Source organism: Sinocyclocheilus grahami, unplaced genomic scaffold (genome assembly GCF_001515645.1).
Source record: "Sinocyclocheilus grahami isolate Dianchi unplaced genomic scaffold, SAMN03320097.WGS_v1.1 scaffold751.1, whole genome shotgun sequence".
Classification (NCBI taxonomy): Eukaryota; Metazoa; Chordata; class Actinopteri; order Cypriniformes; family Cyprinidae; genus Sinocyclocheilus; species Sinocyclocheilus grahami.
In genome coordinates this window covers 119,627-142,571 of record NW_015505930.1, presented here as the reverse complement: position 1 = coordinate 142,571, position 22,945 = coordinate 119,627, and the positions used below count along the sequence as shown (strand labels likewise).

Below are 22,945 nucleotides of genomic sequence, written 5' to 3'. Positions count from 1 at the left end.
CATAAAACAGGCATGGGTCAGATAATGGCAGAGAGGCATATGGCGGGCAAAACACAAGAATGGTCCTAGGGCTAGCGTAGGTCGACGATCGGCAGACAGAATCACAGGGGCGAGACTAGAGGGATAAATCCAGGGAGACAGGCAAAGATCAGAACCGAGAAAACTGACAAGGCAAGGCAAAACAAGGAAACACGGGAAGGATAACAGGAACTAGGAAAACTAACAGGCGAAGTAATACTCGGCAATGAATGGTAGTTTGAGTGAGTGATATATAGTGAGTGAGTGATGTGAAACAGCTGTGTGCAATCCGTGCTGAGTGCAATCAGTGCAATGAATGATGGGATATGTAGTCCAGGGTGCTATGCAACAGTTTGTGTTGTGCGAGAGTCAATGTAATGGAAAGGGTGACCTCTGGTGGTGAATAAACGGAAGTCCATGGACCGAATTCGTGACATTCGGTGACCATAAACTCATTAGTCAGATAGAAAAATAAACTGTAGAGAGGGGCATTTTGCTAAATATATGCACCATATAACATATTCATTATAAATTTGACTGTTCTTCAATGTTTCATTTATGTTTGAATAAATCCATCAAGTTTTTATGACAGCCACCGTTTATATAAAAAAAGAAAATGAATTGAAGTAGAAATATTATTATGTAATTGTAACTTTATTATTTAAAAAAACTTAATTAAGTGTAATTTTAACAAATCAGTCAATTTTAACCTTTAGTATTATTGTAATGTAGTACCAGCTGACTCTCATGTATATTTTATAGCATTAGTTGAGAGATTTTTTTTCCTTGAGAAAATTTGGCATGTACTGTACCTGATATATATCCAAAATAATCGAAATCGAATCGAATTGGTAATTGAATTGAATCGCAAGCTTGTAAATGAGAATCGAATCGTGAAATTTGTGTCAAAACCCAGCCCTACTGTTTATTTCTTTTGTTAAAAACTTTGAGAACCAGTCAGAACCAGGCTGAAACTACCTAGCAACACCCTGGCAACCACCCATAACACCTTAGCAATGCCATAGAGACCATACAGAAAACTATAGCAATGGCTTTGTATATTTTCTGTATATTTTTGCTCAAAACTTTGAAAACCAGTCATAACATCTTAGAAACTACCTAGCAACACCATTTACTTCCTTAGCAATGCCATAGAAACTTCTCATAACACTATACTTGCAATGACTTTGCGTATGTATTGTATTTTCACTCAGATGTTTTCACTTGAACTGAATCGCAAGCTTGTGAATCAGAATTGAATCGAATCATGAAATTTGTGTCAAAACCCAGCCCTACTATCAACACAAAAGAAACTATTCAGATCATCGTAGCCATTGCCTGGAATTAGAATTAAGTGGAAAAGTTGTCAGGCATCGTGACAAAGTTTTGCATGCACAAGCACCACTTTACTGTTACTTTTTTCTTCTAAAACCTAGTTTTTATTGTTCTTTTGTTTAATGATGACAGTGTTTGGTGATAGGAACAGAGTAGTCCAATTATAAGAAATATGCACATTGCAGATGTCGCTGATGCAACTTATACACTCTGCTAATGCCGTACAAAGCTTTCATCCACAGTTTGAAAAAGGTTTAGTAATTAGGATCTTCCCATTATAGCGATTTCACAGTTTGTAAACTGGTTTCACACACAATGACACATAATCTTGGGTCAGCTCTTTAACCTGACATCTTTTTGTGAACAATCTCCACTGGGTCAACAGGCAAATGTAAACACTAACTGCAAAAATAGATTTGCAGAAAGCAGGAAGCAGAGGCCCAGTTAAAAATAACTCAAGAGAGCTTCACGGTCGGCTCACGATTCTCCCCTTGAAAAGCCTCTGTAAGGAAAGTAGATTATATTTCTTTGTGGACACAAAGAAAAATCACTCACATGCCGAATCATTTATCAAAGGATTGTCTGCACTAACCAAACCACCGACGGAGGTTTATCGCTAGGTTTATCTCCGTGCACGTCAGGTGCTTTAGGTAGGAGGGAGGAACCGTGCATCCATTATGCTTTCCTGACCTTTTCCACTTCTAGGTCTATGCGTGCCATGTTTGCCCTTTGAGGACTTGCTTTGGAACACAGTGTAAATGTCCGCTGTGCCATTTAAGGATGTTTGTGCCACGGATTTAGAGCTTTCAGTAAAGGTCGACAAAGAGAGGTATTGTTAAGGAAGTTGAGTAAAGTGCAGATGATAGACTCAACTGTTGTGACCTGCGTGTTGAATTAGGATGTGCCTGGACCCTGAAACGCGGCCCACTCTTTGCCTATCCATCCGTGCATGCATATGTTGTTTAGAGTGCAGTACTTTATCCTGCTTTCATTAGTGCATTCATTTTTCCTTTTTCCTTTTTTAGAATTGATTGCACCTAAAAGCACATGGTTGTTTGTACTGAAAGTCCATTACAAATGGATGTGTTTTAAAGGAATATTTCACCAAAAAATGTAAATTTGCTGAAAATGTACTTGCCCTCAGGCCATCCAAGATGTAGATGAGTTTGGTTCTTCATCGGAAAAAATTTGCATTACATCACTTGCTCATAACTAGGTGAGTGAATGCAGTGAATGGGTGCCGTCAGAGTCCAAACAGCTGTTAAAAAACATCACAATAATCCACAAATAATCCACATGACTCCAGTCCATCAGTTAACATTTTGTGAAGTGTGTTTTTAAGAGGATTTATCTTTAAACCATTGCTTTCAGCTAAAATACAAGTCCTCTATCTATAATATTGCTTTCTTCAGTGAAAATTTCATATCTGAATCAGGATAGAAATATGCAGAGATCTGACACTGTTTACTAGCAAAAACAACTGAAAACAGTTCTGTTATGTTGGTGGATTTTGATGTGAGAGAACAACGGGGATGGACTTTTTCACTGGAGGAAGCATTGTTATGGATTATGGACTGCTATTTTGGCCAAAATTTAAAAATGTTTTAATGATGGATTTGTTTCTTACAAACACACAGCTTTTCACTTCTTAAGATGTTAATTGATAATTGATTCATGGATTATTGTGATGTTTTAATCAGCTGTTTGAACTCTCATTCTGACGGCACCCATTCACTGCAGAGGACCCATTGGTGACAGGTGATGCTAAATGCGAAACTTCTCAAAATCTGTTCTGATGAAGAAAAAACTGATCTTGGATGACCTGAGGGAGAGCAAATTTTCATTTTTGGGTGCAATAAACTATTAAACACATCACTTATAGAGCCTGCTTTGTATACTTATAAACTTATAAACAAATGACACAACACATTTTTGTATTATGCAAGTATGTGCAAAACAGAATTTGATCAGCAATGATAAACAAACCCAAACGTCTCTGTGTTTGATGTGAATTAATGTTGAGTGATATGCTCCATAGTCATATCGTCCTATCATCAGCCTGTGAGATCGCCGATACACTATATTATCATGCTAATTTATTTAATTATTTACTTGCTTAGTTTCATAGCCTGAAAGTGAACCAACTCCAGGGTAAGGCTAAAAGTTGCCTTATGTTAGTGTAAACTATCAACTACACATTATATCTTTTTAGTCAAGTGGCATATGAATGTCATGTCATAAAATATTTTTATTATGCCTGAATTTGTATTTAACATGAAGACAGTTTAATAGGAACATAAATGAGAAAACGAGCAAAGAGCATTTACACTATCAAAGAACATCATCACTGGCTTCACTCTAGCGCCAGTTTATGCACTTTAAAAAAAACACTCCCCATCAAACACTGTATGATGAATAAATCTCTTATACATACATTGCACGTACATCTGCACATTGTTGTTGATGAGGAGAGAATTCGTGAGAGAGCAGAATTCATTCAGCGAGCGCGTGTACTGAACAACAAAACTCTGGTGTTTCAGCGATGACTCATCTGAACGCCTCTGATTGGCCGCTGTATTCATAAACTCAACGGAATCATGAGTGATGAGTTATAAGGTACAACACTTGAAAAACGCTGAAAAAGAAATAATAATATGATATGATAATTTGATATGATGATATGATAATCTTTTTGCTATCGTCAAAGGCATCAGCCACAGGCGATATATCGGACTAACGTCGATACACGATAATATTGTCTATTGGCACAATGCTTATGCTAATTCATGTGAACAGTTTGTTTCCTTATTATTGCAGCTATTCAAAACTGTACAGCCTGATGGAAAAAGTCTTGACATGAATTATCACTTAGCTATCACAATACATTATGGTTGATGAGAACTGTGTCACGACAGCATCAGCATTTTAGCCATGTTTAACCATGTTTATTGGTCAAAAAAGGGCCATAGTGGGTGTTTCGACTTAATTAAACCTCAGAGTTCTCATGTTAAAGTGTGACAGGCTATTTTCAGCACGCCTAGTGGGAGTATGGGTTGTTTATGTATTATGCTGCTGAGAAGTCTTATGTGAGCATGGTAACAGTAGCTTTGTGTTGTCCTTTATATGTGGTGTGTGGAACAAATTACCAAAACTATCTGCAATAGTAGAATATTTTAATTGATTTTGTCCTCCGTAAGGAGAATATTTTTTCGCAGATAAATTCTGAATGCCATGGCAGGTTCATCAGTAGATTATTATTTTTTTTACCGTTTTATCAATACACTATTACTTCTTTTCATACGTGGGTTTATAGATTTGAACGAACTTCAGCATATACACTAATGTTCAAAACAAATTTGAAAGAAATTAATGCTTTTATTCAGCAAGGATGCATTAAATGTATTATTAAGTAACACTAAAGACATTTATATGATAATACAAAAGATTTCTATTTCAAATAAATGCTGTTCTTTGAGGCTTCTGTTCATCAAAAAATCCTAAAAAATGTATCAAAATGTATTAAAATAGTAAGCAGCTCAGTAGTCAACATTGATAATAAGAAATGTTTCTTCAGCACCAAATCACCATTTACAATATTAATTTTTTTGTCAAATAAATGCAGTATAGGTTAGCATAATAGACATAAGAAAAAGTACTGACCCCAAAATTTCTAATGGTGAATATTACACTGTTTGTGATAAATTCTCTGATTATGCATTTCTCTTAGATTATACGATATATCAGATTATTATTTTTCCGGATTTTTGCTTGGCAGACGACAAACTTGCATTGAAGGGGGATTTGAGGTACATCTAAGGATCAGAATATCATAAACACTTGAAGGTTTTGATCCTTTTCCAGTGTGGGATTACAAATTTAAGAATCTGTTTAAAATATGCTGATCCTATGTTCTGACATAGCATCACATGAAAAACTAAGGTGAAGTCGTTTAGGGTAAATTGCATCGGACAAATGATTGTCTTAAGCAAGGTGTGGCAAGAGCTTCCTGTCTGTTCCGGTTTCTCTTATTGTTAGTCAAATTAACCAAATTACTGAGAAAGTCACCTTTTGTTTGTAATGGCTCTTGGTGCCTCTGCCCCAGTCTTTGAGTAGTTATGCTGATTGGATTAGCACCTATGCATTTAAATGACACTGTTATGCTGATGAGATCAGGGCTGGAGAAATTCCGGTAACGGGCTGATTCCTGTATTGCATTTGCATGCTTTTGTTTAGATTGTCGCCACTTCTACTTAATGAATCCCACCCCCTTAAAATGTATATAAACTCTACTGTGCTGAGCTATAGTCAGACTTGGATGACTGCAGCGACGCACAGCGAGTCCTCAATAAAGATTGACTTCTGTATGAAAGATATCCCAACGTCTCCTGGTTTCTGCTTCGACGAGGAAAAAGTTTCCTACACCAGCAAACAACCACTGAAAACACCTTAGAAACTACATAGCACCACCCTAGTATTACATCAGCTAATTTTCTTCATAAAATGTCAAAATTCTAGTGAAGCATGTTAATTCATCGGTAAACAACTATATAGTATAGTTGAACATGATAGATGTAACAGACAGATGTGTAATTGTGTGTCAGAGGACACTTAACATCTGTTAATACCTGCGTGTCCTTGCTTCTACATGTTTACCCGTGTGAAGATTGCCCAGGTTACCCGTTATGTTGATGTTTGTGAGTTCAGAGGCAGCAGTTCCTCTTTAATGTCATGTTTAGCTGCACTGAACTGTGTAAATGCACCTGGCATCACAATCTGCCAGCGCGCATATTGCCTGTCTCTTGTATCTTTCCTGCCTCATAACAACAAGCCGGCTACAGGCACGCGCACACACGTATTTCCTCAGAGACTGGTTTGCTGATGTGGCGCCTGCCGGCTGATAGCTACTGTTTTAAAAGCCCATGGGAGAAGATTTCAAACAAGCCAAGGAGGTACTGAGTCCTTTTATTTTAGGTCAGAACCTAATGTTTACCCTTTGTAACGAGCGATGAGAAAATCATTGCAGGTTAGTGAACCCCATTCATAACCTTTGAATGGTTTCTGAGAACTTTCACAGATGCTAATTGTGTGCCATGCTAGTACAAAGTACTGCGTAGTCTGTTGCTGTCCATCAGGGATTAAACAATAAACAGACCCAGACAGGTCGCTAACCAACCAATGAGAGCACTTCTAATTGCTTACTAACCAATAAGAGTGGATGGAATTGCTGCAATGGAGGGAATCGACTTAGTGCAGCCACTAATTAATCTCCAAAGTAATGATGCAAGTGAGGGCAAGAGCGCAGCGAAGGATCGGAAAATCTGTTTATGCAAGATTAGCAGCACCAAGGTGTCTGCACCCCGGAGACTGAGTCACTTTAAGACACTTTGAAGTGAGATAAAATGAGGAATTGCGCTTCAGTTTTGAGATCTGATGACTGCCTGACAAGGTGCGCTGTTTAAGAGTTCACAACATGCGTGCACGTGATGTGTTGCACTGTACGTCAGGGAATGGTTTGTTAAAGCTGTAAAATGTTTTATCATTTGCTCACCTTGGTGCCAAATTTCTAAATGACAGGTAAAAAAAATTGTGTCAGCATAGATGTCTTAGGATGTTGAATCACTGGTGAACACATTGTAAATGCGAACATAGACTGCCATTCAGTAGATTTAAAAAAAATGAAATTAATACTTTTATTCAACAAAGATGCATTAAATAGACAGAAAAAAATATGTATCAGTTTTCACAAAAATATTAAACGGCAAATGTGTTTTCAACATAATAGTAATAAGAAATACTTCTTGAGCACCAAATCAGCTAGAGATGCACCGATTGCAATTTTCTTGGCCGATTCCGATTTCCGATTTTTTTTGGAAGTGTGACCTGCCGATACCGATTTTTGCCGATTCCGATTTTCTTTCTAAGAACTATAATTGACAGCATATACAAACAAAAATGCATGCAAATTTCAATGCAAAAATTATTTGCATAATAAAAGAAATGATTAAACATTACAATTCCCCCAATCTGGACTAAGTTACAGATTTTCTCTCACTTAAACAGCTCTCAAAATAAAGTGCTCTGTGACTGGAAAGAGGAAGAAATAGTTAACTGAAAATGAGTTGCTGTATGTAACAAAACCGATGTCATTTCCCACTGTTTATAAATGGTCATTTTTTCCCCCTAACCTTATTAAATGTGCCATCATTCACGTCAAATTCTTACTTTGTTTCAATTATTTCAGTTAGAATAATAAGAAACTGTAGAGTTGTAACCATTCAAATGAAATTAGTATTAACAAACTCTTATCTTTCCACTACTGAGGAAACAGAAGCTGCATCTGAAGTGGCATTAGATGCATTTACATTTTGGTGAAGCTGAGGTGCCATAAATGCATTTACACTGCAAAATTTCAAATGCATAAATAATTTTATAAGATTAATGTTTTACATATTTTTTTAAACATACAAATAAATGTTGAAAAAATGCAATAATACTTTTAAATATGACTAAACCACCAGTAGGTGGCAGCAAATGTCTGTTTTAATGAGCGAGTCATTTATTCATTCATTCAACCGATTCATTCAAACGGCTGATTCATTCAGAAACGAGGCAAGTGACAGTCCTTATGATTTGATCAGAACTATTTTCATCAGCAAAATTGAGCAAAAACAGTCAATATCATGTCTAAAATCTAAGTCACTTAATTTTAACTTCTTGTTTATTGAAATACTATTGTATAAAATCAGTGTCACATTGTAATCTTGTTGATATTGATATTCGGGGAAACATCATGGCCGTATAATGTTGCTTACCTAAATCATATTTTGTAAATATCTTTGTTTTTCTACCGCAGTATGCATCTATACATTTCTGTGAGTTACTTTGTGTGTGCTGTCTCTCTCACACACATTTAGGCTGTGCATCTGGCAAAACATAAATACATTATCAGTCGCCGTTTACATTGAATGCAATTAAAATTAGAATCATTCTCACGCGAAACGACATGTTTACATGCGACTGTGAGTGTGCGCGTGGCTGTGACGTCATTGCCGGCGCCATTGGCAATAAAAGGATCGGCTCGGAATCGGCAAGACGTGAGACTGACCGGCAAGACGTGAGACTGATCCGGGCCGGTAATGCGAAAAATCGTCCGATTCCGATCACTGGCCGGTGTAGTGCCGAAATTTGCACCCTGCCAGATTATGCATCCCCTAGTATTGGTAGGTTTAGGAGTAGGTGTGGGGAAGGGGTTGGGATTAGGCAATCAGGTAGCGACTTCAACGAGGGGGTGCATAATCTGGCAGGGGTGCAGAATTCGGCACAACACCGGTCAATCGGTGCATCTCTAAAATCAGCATGTTAAAATAATTTCTGAAGGACTATGTGACACTGAAGACTGGATTATGGCTGCTCAAAATTCAGTTTGTTTTCAATTGTAATAATATTACTTGTTTTTTACTGCATTTTTGATTAAATACATACAGACTTGTTGAGCATGAGACACTTCTTATTTTCATGCTTGTTGTTTGCTTTTTCATAAACCAGCCAGGATAAGGTTTAATATGCTGATTATTTGAGTGTGAAAAAATGTGAAATGATTTTCAATTTTGTATAATATTATTTGTAATATTAATAGTATTTTTGAGGGGAATTTTGCAGGGAAAGGTCAGTGTACCTGTATTAGTTGACCCATTGACACGCTTTACCCCTACAGCTACCATTTTGGAAAAAATGCTTCATTTAATTATTCATGTAAAATCTTTGGCCAAATAATTTACATTGGCAATTCACCAACATGTATGATTTATATTTCTGGACCTGGATGACTTTGCTTTGACGCAAAATTTATTTCACCTGCCATGTATAAAATTATCTTGGACATTAAAAAAAAAAATCTCTCAATGTGAATGCAGCCATGTAAGATGGTAGCTTTTTAAAATAAATATATGATAATGTAAAAAAATTATGCACAGTTTGCTAGATGTGGGAAGTGGGAAGCACAGCTTAAGTAAAATTGGCTTAATTTCATAAAATGTTAATTAAATTGTTTTATTTAAGTAAAAAATACGATTTAATTACGTATAATATGGTTTAATTAATTACAAGTAAATCAAATTGACTACATTAGATTACATCAACACAAGCAATTTTCTTAAAATCAAGTCTGTTATAAATAACTCCTTAAGGCAATAATTGCACAATTTCATGGATTTTCCCCCACATTTTTAATGCTGTGAAACATTACAAGATATACTTATAAATGCACTAGACCACTAGTCCCTCCCTGACATATGATCTGCCATATGGTTCAAAAATGCAGGAAAAACACAGCTCTCTAAAGCTGAGCATGAAATGTGTTGTTGAGAGTTTCTTTAATTGTCTTGAATAGACACAGGGGACTCTCAGCAGGAAGCTTTGAAACACACAGAGCAAGATAAGCAGGGTCTTTACAAAGCCAAAGGGAGAATAGCAGGGTATACCAGACACAGCTGAGAAAACTTGTACTTTTAGGGTTCTGCTGCTTGAAATATTAATATGTCTGGAGGAGAAATCCTATCCTACACACCCCAGCATGCATCTTTCTGATGCACACCAGGAAGTGTACACTTCAATACTTTTGATTTTATCCTGTCATCTCCAGCAGTCCCCGGTACAGTGAATTCTGCCCATCTCTCCAACATGTTTCATCTTGAGATGTAAAAATGTGTATATTACATTTCAGTTTTTTTTACAGTAACTTACATATAATTGCCATAATTTATCAAATAACTAAATCCATTTTGAAACTATAGGAACCTGTGCACCGTTAAAAGCTGACCACTTTTGGTATCGATCATAGAAAATTAGTAAAACCCAATGCATTGAGATTCCCATATTCCTGAGAGTGAACCATATAGGGCCTTAAATTGAAGATTGGAGAAGAAAAGTTTAAGAACCAGAAAAAGTTAAGATATCTTTAATACTTCTTGAGTTATAGGCATGCAAACATTGAAACAAGAATTTTTATTTTACTCGGACAGATATGTTCTATGCAATTGTTTTGCTAGAGGAAAACAAGCTTTCTAGATTTCTAGTTTCAACATTGTTTGCTCTTCAGACATTCCTATTTAAAAGAAAAAAGTATCAGCTGTGTGCAAAGTGACACACATTTGTTTTCCCATTTTTGAACTGTCACCATTGCCATATAATGCAACCAGGATTGCTAAAGTCGACAGATTTTGCTAATAGACCCATCTCTGTGTAAAAATAGCATAATGATGCTGCCATCTTTCCTGAAGTCATTTTTGTCTGGTTGTGTTGACACAGAATGACCCATGTGCATATATATATATATATATATATATGTATGTGTGTGTGTGTGTGTACATAGAATTACATTTTACATATTATTACTATTATATGCTGTCTTTTACAATTATTTACAAATATGCTGTTTGCATAACTTTTCAGTTGTTGTGTTACAGCTGATTTTGCTCGAGCAAAAAAGAATAGCCCTAAAGTCCTGCACATCATTAAAATAATCACTGCATTTTCGATAGAAACACGGTTAACCAATCACTGCTCGGGTGTGAATTTGTAAGACAACTGTGAAAATGAAGACTAAAGATTATTCTGTGAAAGTTAAAGTTAAACAAAGGCATACATGAGAAAAAAATGTCCCTATACAGTATCTCCATGTCGATTAGATGCCCCAGAGAGTACTTTTTGTTCAGTTATCACAAAGTCAGCTATCCAGCTACTGCATAGAAAAGACTGTCCCTCAAAAGCCTGCATGCAGAAGGAGACTTATGAAAGAAGCCACAAAGAGCCGAATAATCACTTTGAAGCAGCTACAGAGTTCAGTAGCTGAGAACGGAATAAAGGTGCACTAGTCAACCATATAAAGAGCTCTGTATAGCGCTGGCCTATATTGGAGGTTGGCACAGATGGATGAATGGTTTGGGAAAAATACTGCAAGGAAAGTTGTTTAAGTCTGCTATAAAATCATTCATCTTTCAGCAGTACAGTGATCTCAAATATTAGACCAAATTAATATTGCAGTCCTACATTGTTCAAGTGAAAGCACTGAAATGTTGAATAACCTGGAACAAGTTGTGTAAGTATATATTTATTACAAAAGATGAAAATCTGCAATTGATTTAGAAAATCAGAATGCTGATAATAAATTCTTATGCAGAATGTTTGTTGTTATTTACAGGGTGTCCGCAGGTCCTTAAAAAGTCTTAAAATGTCTTCAATAACGTTTTCCTAATATAAGGCCTTAAAAAGTCTTAACATGTCTTAAATTCGGATTCGATGGGTCTTAAATATTTTTGGTCACATTACCGCTAAAATATCTTCAGTCTGACGGACCTAATGACCCAATGACCTAATCATTGGACAGACCGAAGATTTTTTCTTCCCCGCGGCAAGTTACTGCGTCATCAGAGAGAATTGCAGTAAGTTAGCAGAATACAGAATACAAGGTCGTGCTGAAGCTCACTCTGTTTGTCTCGAGACTTCCGAACAAATTAGCGTGACAGCACACATAAACTCAGAAGAAACACACCGAGGTAAAAATTCAAAATGTTTAGTTTATAACGTTTTCCTAATATAAGGCCTTAAAAAGTCTTAACATGTCTTAAATTCGGATTCGATGGGTCTTAAATATTTTTGGTCACATTACCGCTAAAATATCTTCAGTCTGACGGACCTAATGACCCAATGACCTAATCATTGGACAGACCGAAGATTTTTTCTTCCCCGCGGCAAGTTACTGCGTCATCAGAGAGAATTGCAGTAAGTTAGCAGAATACAGAATACAAGGTCGTGCTGAAGCTCACTCTGTTTGTCTCGAGACTTCCGAACAAATTAGCGTGACAGCACACATAAACTCAGAAGAAACACACCGAGGTAAAAATTCAAAATGTTTAGTTTATTCATAACATGATATAGTTAAGTAACACCATGACAAGTGAGCTATTTTGCTCAATATTCTCACGACGCAAAAAAACATTCAAAACACGTACAGAGTGCATGCATTACGTGAAGTCTAGTGCGCGTGCGCTTTTAGAATGCGCTCTTTCACGGCATGATTCAGTCTATTAAAATACATTCAGAATGATCACAAATTCAAGACATGGGGGCAGAAAAGATGTATATTTATACCACTTCATATAGTTAATCAAGTTCACACGGAAGAGTGCCTTTTTTTCTCCAAAAATTATCATATACAATAGGGCTGTGCAATATATCGAAATTATCGAAATATCGCAAATGTACATATCGCAATATGCATATCGCTACAGCTTGCAATATTTGGGGCCATGGACAAAAGACAAAGAGAAAATCACTCACTGCTCTTACCTAAATAACTTTGGTAGCTTAAATAAGAATCAGTGCATATTGAATTCAAAGAGTAAATTCTAAGCAGTTTTTTCCCCCTTTTATTATTCAGTTTCTAAACTCATGTTAAAATGATTACACTAATGTTAAAATGACATTTTTATGTAATGCTCGAGTAAAACACTACCGTTCACTAACTTTCATAAGTTGTTGTAGGGGTGCTTTCTTATTAGAATCAGAATCAGAATGAGCTTTATTCACCACTTAAGTGTGCGCAAACACAATGAATTTGTTGTGGTTTTACATTTTTTCTCCAAAAATTACCATATACAAATGTGATATTGATTTTTTACAACAGTTCAATAAACTAGAAGTTTTATTAAGAGACTTACGTTTTAGACACCATATTGCCTGTTTTTGCACTATTTCGCCAACAAAAATAATTCCAAACAAAGCCACAGCGCTGTTTTGCGTCTTTGAGTAACATGACAGCTTTCTGTTTCCGAATGAATCAACTGTTTAAATGATTCGGGTCAGTCGCAATGACTCACTTATTAACAGAGACTTGCTGCTACCTATTGGCGGTTTTAATTTCACATTTAAAGTATCTTTTCATTTTAAAAATTATTTCAAATATCAGTATTCAATGTTTTATGTTTAATATATCAAAACATTATTTATGCATTTGTAACTGCAGGTTAAATGCATTCATTTTCTGCATTAAACAGTGTGTAAATACTTCTAAATGCCAATTCAGGTGTAGCTTATGTCTGGATTGCAAAGATGAATTTTGTTGATACTGATTTCATTTGCGTAGTAACAGCCCAAATGTCTTATTATTCTTATGCACTGATTAAATGTAAGAATTTGACTCAAAAGATAATGCACACTTATAGAAAAATGGCTTTATAAAGGTAAAATGCCCATAAAAGGTAAAAATCAATTTAAACTTATTGGAAAAGATTAATTTATATTTGACCACCACACAGAATATGAAGAATATCAAAAACTTTAGGAGTCAGCTGTCCACGAAAGTCCTTAAGATAGCAGCATGATAACACACTTAATCAGTTGAATGAATGACTCAATGACTCTCATTAAGTGACTTACCGTCACTTACTGGTAGTTTAGTTGAGAAGTATGTTGAAAAGTATGCATTTTTCCCCTCAAAATGTCTTAGTTGTATATTCATAAATGCATTTAAAACATTAATCTCATAACATTATTCACATTAGTTGTAATTATTGTTATTTGCAGTGTAAATGACTTAATCTGACTGGTAGCAGCCCTATAGTGTATATTGAATTTATTGATACATTGTAATAATTTGACATGTGAGATGATGCATACAATCTAAAAAGGTTAAAAAATAGGCCTTTGTAAAGGTAAATATGCAGATTTAAGTATGTAAAAGCTGACAGAACACTGATGAAAATATTGCTTCTGAATAAATTGTTTACTCCACCAAAAATCTCAGTGATGCAGTTATTTTGCCGGGATATTTTGTATGGAATATTGTCTGGTGACATGAAAAGTTCACTGTATATCGTAGTAATAAATATTATTTATTACAGCAATGATATTTTGTTTTCTTTTTAATTTATACTCATTAAATATTACATATATGTATGTAATAAAATGTGTATTTCCATTACAGGTTTAGGTCTTAAATTTCATATAAGGTGGTATTTAAAAGGTCTTAAAGTCTTAAATTGAACTTGTTCATGTCTGTAGAAACCCTGTATTTAACTCATTTAACAGATGCTTTCATCCAGAACTAAGCTGTTATTCATAAAGACCAAATGTTATCAAATCTAATATCATGCTGAAAAAATTTTACACTTTGAACTTTTGTGCTTTGAAATATTCAAAATGTCATATCCTGTACAGTGGCCCTAAAATGTATTTTGTATTTATGCATGAATGCTTAAATAATGCGTGTATAAAAATAATGCAATATTTTGTAACAAAATATTAAAGAGTGTGTTATGTATTTTAAAGAATTATAAGCATATTTGTCAAAGAAATGATTTCACAAAATAACTTTTTTTGAAATGGATATACTGTCAGTCAAAAGTTTAGGGTCGTTAATATTTAAAAAAAATAATTTTAAAAGTCTCTAATGGTCACAAAGGCTGCATTTATTTGATACATTAAAATAGTAATATTGTGAAATATTATTACAATTTGAAAATAGGGTGTTCTGTTTAAATATATATTTTAAAATGTAATTGATTCCTGTGATGGCAAAGCTGAATTTTCAGCATCATTACTCCAGTCTTCAGAGTCACATGATCCTTCAGAGATCATTCTAATATGCTGATTTGGTGCTAAAAAACCCCCCAAAAAAACAAACAAAAGAAAAAAAAATATATATATATATTTATATATAATAATATTATTATTATTATTATTATTATTATCATTATCATGTGAATGTCTTTACTGCCACTTTAATCCGTCCTTGCTAAATAAACCTATTAATTTTGTATTAATTAATCTAACTGACCCCCAAACTTTTGAACAGTAGTGTAGACTGTTAAGAATGAAGGCAAAAAGTATTTAAACACTTTTTGGTTGTCAAAAGTCACATGTCCATGTTTAATGTGATTTTTTTTCACTTAATTAAAGTAAAAGACAAATTGTACTTTCCCAAAGTTCTGTACTATATAAGCCCTCGTGCATGTGAATTTTAAATGTAGGAACTATTTTTTTTTAGAAACTACACTGAAAGAAATGTTTCATTCATTTAATTATGAAAAAAATGTAGGGTAATGATTCACATCGATATTTTTTTAACTTGAGCCAATGAAAAATAAATAACTTGTCCTATTATTTCTGCTCTGTTGGTTCAATTTTTTTAGTCGATCAATTCATGAGCTCTGACTTGACAAGTGAGACTAAAAGAAGCCTGATAATCAAAAAGAAACTTTCTGTTTGTTAAGCACAACCTCCTACTACTCTTTCAGAATTACAAATCATGCTGTTCTTTGGTAATTATGGCGACCGGAACTTCAGCTGGTGTGAATGTTTCTAATGAGAGGAGCAAAGTGCCAGGTTTTTCACAGGATTCGGAGGCCCGCTGAGTACTCTTTGAGTGTTATTATTAGTGTTATTATTACTTTTTATTGCGACTCTGTCAAGAGACACGGCATGTTTGCAGTTCTAGTAAAATGATGGAGGTAAGAATACAGGCATTAGGAGCTGCAGTATAGAGTATTTTCTAAGGTGGACCATATTGCATTATTGATCGTGTTTTGCATTGAATGTTAATGGAAAGTCATTATAGTGTCATCTGATTTATCTCTGACAGCTTCTCATGTGGAAACAGAGCATCGTGGGAGCTCAGCCACTCAAAGAGAGCGGAGGGCATCTGGGGAACCCTATTGGGCGTATTCAGGTGAGTCACTTTCTCCTTTTGTGCGCAGCATCAGTAAGCAACATTGTTTGCTCAGCATAAGCCTGTCTGTCTGTGGGGAATCAACCCTATTGGGAAATTTAATGAGTAAATGTCCCTTTGAAAAGCAGCAGGTGGGTTTGGTCTAGTAGTTTTACATGTTTTGCAGCAGGAAAAGACCACTTAAGAGCCACTGGGCAAAATCGATTGGAAATGCTGCATGCTTTGTCTCGGATAGGGAATTTTTTGCATAATCTATAACTCATCTAACTCAACAGAATCTGCAAGCGATTGCTGGATAGTTCTTATTTCGTACTTATTGAGAGTTATGAAAATGAATCAATCAATGGATATACAGTCAATAATTGTGAACAGCAGCTGCTCTTATCTCATTTCAAACTCCGTTTCTTTTTTCCCCCTCGTATTTCCAGCTGTTCTTTTGTTGTTTTATCTCTAACTTTTTTTTCTCCTCTTGTTCCTCTGGGCGTCTGAACTGTTCGCTTCATCAGCTCTGACAGACCAGTGCTGGCTTGTTCTTTGCCAGCATTCTGACTTGTGTCGGTGCTCAGAGGGAAGGGGAACATTTATGCCCGTGGTTCCAGCAGCCCTCTAGCATGGAATGATCTTTAAATGGTGCTTTTTCCTTTCTTTTGACTTGCTGGCAGCCATATATGTGTATGTACCATGTGAAGTCGTGCGATAAGCCCTGCGAGGCTTTCTCCCTCAGTGTGTGCCCGCTCTAATAGACGATGCAGCATTTTCCAAATGTCGTTTCCATGATCCAATGATCTATGTCAAAAGATACCGTTTTCTGATATTCAGATTTTTATGTGGTTGCTTTTCATATCCCCCTGTGGGAAAGAAAACCCCAAATGATCTCTTTAATGTCTCAATATCTGGTTTGTGTTTGAGTGGAACGTGAATAGAGATATTTCTTAAAGTCTCATGTTTCTATTTTTTTCTCATGAGAATAAAAACACAGTAGTCTCACATGCAACTCTAGAGCTACAATCTGTGCTCAAATTTGCCAAGAAACCAGAGTTGTGCAAAATTCAGAACTGAGGAATTGACACCCTTTTATTTTAGTGAATCTATCTATCTATCTATCTATCTATCTATCTATCTATCTATCTATCTATCTATCTATCTATCTATCTATCTATCTATCTATCTATCTATCTATCTATCTATCTATCTTATCTATCTATCTATCTATCTTATCTATCTATCTGTCTGTCTGTCGTTCTATCATTCTATCTATCTTTTGTTTCATCTATCATTCTGTCTATCATTCCATTGTTATTTCTGTCCATAAGGCATAACTTTCAAACTTAAAGACTTTAAAAAAAAATTCAGAACTTTCAAAAAACGTATCTTGACAAACTTTGCATTTCTTGATTTTTCTGGTTATATTATTTTGTTCTATTTAATTCATTTTACATTGTTACATTCAAATTCAAGTTGCAATTCTGCATCATGCTTATTGCAGAAACTGAATTGGAATTTAGTAATAGGGACTAAAATAATAGGGAATTAATTCAATTCTGAACCAAACTTGCAAGATACTAAAAGTCTATAGAAGAAAAGCAAGAGTTCTCATTATGAACTCAAATGATCTGAGCTGCTATGTCAACACTTCTTTCATTTGTTTCTATTTTTAGACCTCCTAACAGATTTTAAGAGAAACATCTGAGACCCAATCGGTGCTCAAACCCAACATAACTCCTGAAATATGAAAGAGCAACCTATAAGCATTTCAGTTTTCCTCTAGGTTTGGTTTCTGAGTGATGTAGCTTGTAAAATGTTAGACTTTCTGTAGACCTTGTACGAGTTTCCATGATTTCTTCATATAGAGTGTTTTGAACAGATGTTGTTGTTTCTCAGGTATAGCTGTGGTTCCACAGCAGTTCCTCTGAAAGTATTAATGAGGCTAGTCAGCATGAAGGGTTTATGATTCAAATCACAAGCAATAGCTGTCTGCTGTGGTTGTTTGTGCATTTTTGCTTGTCTTTGGCACATTTTTCCCTCTTACAAAGGCTTTATCTCACCAGACACTTTAACTGTCATTTTTGTCTCTTTTTGATTCAACTTCATTGTTTTGCAGCTTGTCTGTGTCAGAGTACTGTGTTGTGTGTTCATTGTCAAGTCAAATCCCCTGCTAGTGTCACTAGGTGGTTTCGCAATAGCTGATGTGGTTCTGTGGACTAAAGAGAGCACAGTCTGGATTTTAGGAACTGTTCTGATGAGCTTTTTCTGTTTTCGAAAAGGTTGCATCCAAATTTCATGTAGTTTTATTAGGCATATTATAGAGCATTACAGATGTGAACATTTTTCATTTTATGATTCTTTGTCTGCAGCAACCAGCATTGTTTTTACAGTAAAGGTTTATTTAGCTTGGAAGAGCTATTAAATAGCACTAACAAAACTGTACAAATTAGGGCTGGGCAATAAAATTATTTATGATTGAAGTGGGGTATGAGTGGTTATAAACGAATGAATGAAATGCATTTGTCCGTGTTTCACTCTGTCTGGAATCACGCTCGCGGAAAGCGCTTGAGAAACAGTGTCTCTTCCGCGGCTCGGTACGCTTTCAACTCGTTTTTTTTAGTCTCGAGCAAGACTGTACGACATTCACATTACATGATTTGATGGATTTTTACGTAGAAAGGGCGACAGCGCACTGCATGAAAAGAAATTATCATTCATGTTTTCATAAGCGCTGGCCAAATTAAAAAACGAAACTAAAATTAAATCATCTTTGAGAGCAATCGGGGGCCCTACACAGCTTGCGTATTTTGCGTATAGGGAGGATCGGCTCTGCCAATCACCAGCACTTGATTTAGGCACATCAAGCATGCTGCACGCTTACTGGCTCACTGACATTGACCCGATTAGCCCTTAGGTATCGAAATTTGGTACAGATTGGAAGACATTTTTCGATACTCAATAGTATCGAGGAAATTCGGTCAGTGCCTAAAAAGTTTCAAGCTCGATACCCAGCCCTAGTCATGGTTTTTGGATGTGGTGCTATGGCAATACCATGATTTGTGGACATGTGCCACAGTATTACCATTATATACTTTGAAATACTTTGGAGTATTGTGTAAATACCATGGCAGATGAACATGGTGTCAATCAGTACCAAAGAACCATGGTACCACCATCCTGTGTTCTTTTTTCAAAAGCTCTGCCTTGTAAGGTTTTCTGTGTGTTAAAATGACCTCCATGTCATTTTTAGGACAGTTCCACCAATATCAGCTAGCACTACTGACAGGCCATGTTTTGAAAGCAGTTCAGTAGCTTTTCTAAGCTGAGTCTTTAGTGTTCTTTTAAAATTTGGTGACATTTGAAGCATTGCAAGTTTTTTTTTTTTTAGTCTGCATGTTTGTGCTTCTTTTGAGCAGAGCCAGAATGCACTCCAACCTTTCATGCTCTCACAGTAATTTCTATGCCAGAAGCATTCTGCTGGCTTTACCTCTTTACCTTTTCCCTCCTTTAAACCCATTATCGGAGCAAAAGCAAATCAAAGCTTGACAGGTGTGGGAACAATTACAGATTGCCCAAAACGCCCATCTAAACTCTATTTCAGGATTTACACCTTTGCATTTATATGCAGTAAGATAATGCAGTAAGTATGAAAAATAAGCGTTAAAAATGTGCAGAAGACACTCATAATGATTAGCTAATACTATGGATTGCTTTCTGCTTGGAAAAGGGATGTTCAACCAACATTTTATTCTGTAGCGGACATTTTCTAGCTTGACATTATTCAGTTTGGAAAGAAGATAAGTAGGCCTTTGTTGGTAATTTTCCCAATTTAGGCATGTAATGTGCAAATCAGCATTGTTTATGTACATGCCAATGACCTATAAAGGATCCTGCTAACTTTATTGGAGGGTGGGAAAGATAACAGAACCCCCCCTCACAATATATTGATCTCAAGAACCTAATAAGGGGCAGGTCCAGCCTTTGCCTTAGCTTAGAATAGCTTTCAACAATCTTGGGTAGAATATTGCACAATCCTTCACAGTAGAAAAGCCTCCAGTTCTGTGAGGGATGAAGAAGGTTTATTTTAAAGGTCTATTTAAAATATCTTACCGACCCCAACATTTTGAACGGTGATATACTTTTTACATCATAATACCTTTTTCAAATGCACATACAGTAATGCATTACTCTTCTTTCTATTGAAAGGTTAAGTGTGTAATGTTTCAGCAGCATTAGCATCACCAACATTTAGAAGTGATTATATAATGTGACAGTAAGTGTATAATGTTACTTAACATATTTGACCATTTAGGTTTGAATGCATCCTTTGACTTCCTGAAAACTTAATCACATCAGACAGAGGGAATCAGATTCATTAGATGTATATTACTTTTGTCATTGCTCAGGAGTCTAGGATTTGTTCCTAGACCAGGTTATATGTCTTTGTGTTGGCCTTGGATAAAGACAGTTTCCGTATTGCAGGGCTGTAATAAATTTCAGCTTTGTGAAGCTCTTAATATAGAGGTTTATTTTTTTCATAAAGGTGCAGGAGAAGTTTGGTGGTAATCTCTGAGACTGTACTTTTTTTTACTTAAAATTTTTGCCTTTTGCACCTTTTATTTGCTGAGATAAAATATTGAAATGTCAGGAAGTGATGAGGAGAAACGTATCAGAATGTCGGCTTTTTCTCAGATATTTCCACTAAAACCCCTTTGAAGACAAAAATAATTTTATCGTAGAAGAATTTGATGAAAATTGTTTAAATTGAAATTGACATCAAATATAGTTTTTGAAGCTCTAGACGCACTGTGAGATTGCTGGGGGCTTTTTCTCTCAGGAGAAACATCAGAAAAAAGGAATCTTAAGCAAAAGTCACCATGTGCTCACTATTTAGTCTCACTGCTGTCAAAAATTGAGATAAAAATTATCTTAGTTTTCTGTTTTGAGATACGCTGAAAACTATTTGGTGTAGAAGCAGTTTTCACTCAGAAATTGCTAATAAAATTCTCCAATCAGTTACAAAGAAATTGCAAGTAACACATTGAATTAAACATGACATTTTGTAGTAGAAAACTAAAATAGTATTGTCTTGTAAAACACACTCCAAATAATCTTTGTATTACCTAGGAAAAATATTTTCATATAGCAATCCCCACATTACCGCTGTACTGTAACTCTATATACTACTGCTTAGAACTTTTTAAATGTGACTATTTGGTCTCTGTCTCTACATGTGAGTTTGGACCACTTTTCCCCTTTTTGCTGATGCAATTTGTCCGTGCTCGGCATAAGCTGTTAAATATAATTTTCTACTCTCTCCCATGTGACACGACAAATAATGTTGCTATTTTTGTGACAGATGCGCCTGCAGTTTTGGCACTGGCAATAGGATCTTTTTGGAACTCGGTTCAATACTGTGTTGCTTTAGAAAATGACATATCCAAGTGCTAATTGTCAGGTCTCTTTAATTGCCGAGACATACCGCTAATTGCCTGTCAACATAATGTGACCACCTTTGCAGCTGCATTTGTAAATTACTTCATAATTAAACTCTTTTCATTCTGTTCATAAACGCAGATCTATGTAAAAGTAGTTGTTAAATGTAATTTGATTTATTTAAGAAGACAAAAAGACTCTATATGCACAGCTAGGTGTGGATTCGAATGAGGAAGGAGCCCAGGAAATGACTGTAGAGCTTGCAAGGTGAGATTTGATTATGGTTTATTTAAAATGTGCGTGTGTGTGGAGGTATTTTTCAAAAGGGACAGATAATATGCCACACTGCAGGATCTCGCCCAGGAGGTACGGGCACGCATCATTACTCATATTTATCCTCTCATATTCTGCCAGGTTTTAATTTTCTTCTGCCAGTATTCTCTCGTTCCCTCTCTCTCTCTCTCTCGCTCCCCTTTCTATCTCTTTCCCTCCCCTTTCCTCTCACTATATCTGAGCAAATATTCACTTTGTGCTAAAAAGAGAGTATCTGTGTTTGACAGCCTTCGTCGTCCCAACATGCTATTATTACAGGAGCAGTTTGCGTATTTTGTTTACAGGAACGGTTCAACATTTTAGGGTGAATTCTGGGTCATTTCGGTTCCATTTTTAACCGCATAATAGTTCATAACTTCAAAATTTAGGATTATGAGCTAGCTAAGGATTTCAGTGGTCATTCCCAGTCATTTATGTGATGTGAATGCAGCACCATGACAGCCTGTTGTGGTTGGATGCTAAAATAAGTCAGATCGACGCTCCCCAGCATAATTTTTCTGTGTCCCTGGCAACCCTGTGTGATTGATGGGTCAAGATGTCCAACCTAGATGGTTATGCAAGACGAGCTCTCATAATTTGCAATGATAAATCGCTAAGACAGGAACCAATTTGTGTGAGAAATCCGGCTCCTATATCATCCTCGAAGCTTTTTGTGGCAAAGTGCCTGTCCTTTCTGGAAAAACAAGTTTTATTAAGAATCCAAATGAGACAGGATCTGTTTAACATAAAGGAATATAGCACAACAGAAGGAGATGCTTAGAATGAACTCAGATGTTCTCTGGTTACTTAGAGAAAGGAGCACATTGAGCATCCAAAAGAGGATTTGTATTCCAGGCTGTTTAAATGTGGAGGCAAGTGATTGAATGTTTAGAAAAAAGATGCAGTGGTAGAAATGATACAGTGATTCTGAAGAAAACTGCATAATTGTGAAGATATATTATACTATATATAGGGTTTAGGGGGTACACACACACGGTGGGTATAGAAAATAATCACATTTTGTTGCTTTGAAGCCTGAATTGAAGATGGACACAGGTTTTGTTTTATCCAGCTGTATTTACTCTGTGCAACTTATAACATCCAAGTAAAAGATAGAACACCAACATGTCAGAA

General features: G+C 35.7%; 1 protein-coding gene across 1 annotated transcript in view; it reads left to right on the top strand.

Moving 5' to 3' along the window:
* Positions 1-22,945, top strand: part of LOC107560997 (receptor-type tyrosine-protein phosphatase gamma-like) — a 102,255-nt gene that overhangs the window by 10,941 nt on the left and 68,369 nt on the right. The window contains exon 2 of the mRNA XM_016245320.1: positions 15,992-16,078. Within this exon, the coding sequence (XP_016100806.1) occupies positions 15,992-16,078 (87 nt within the window). The remainder of the gene's footprint in view (positions 1-15,991; positions 16,079-22,945) is intronic.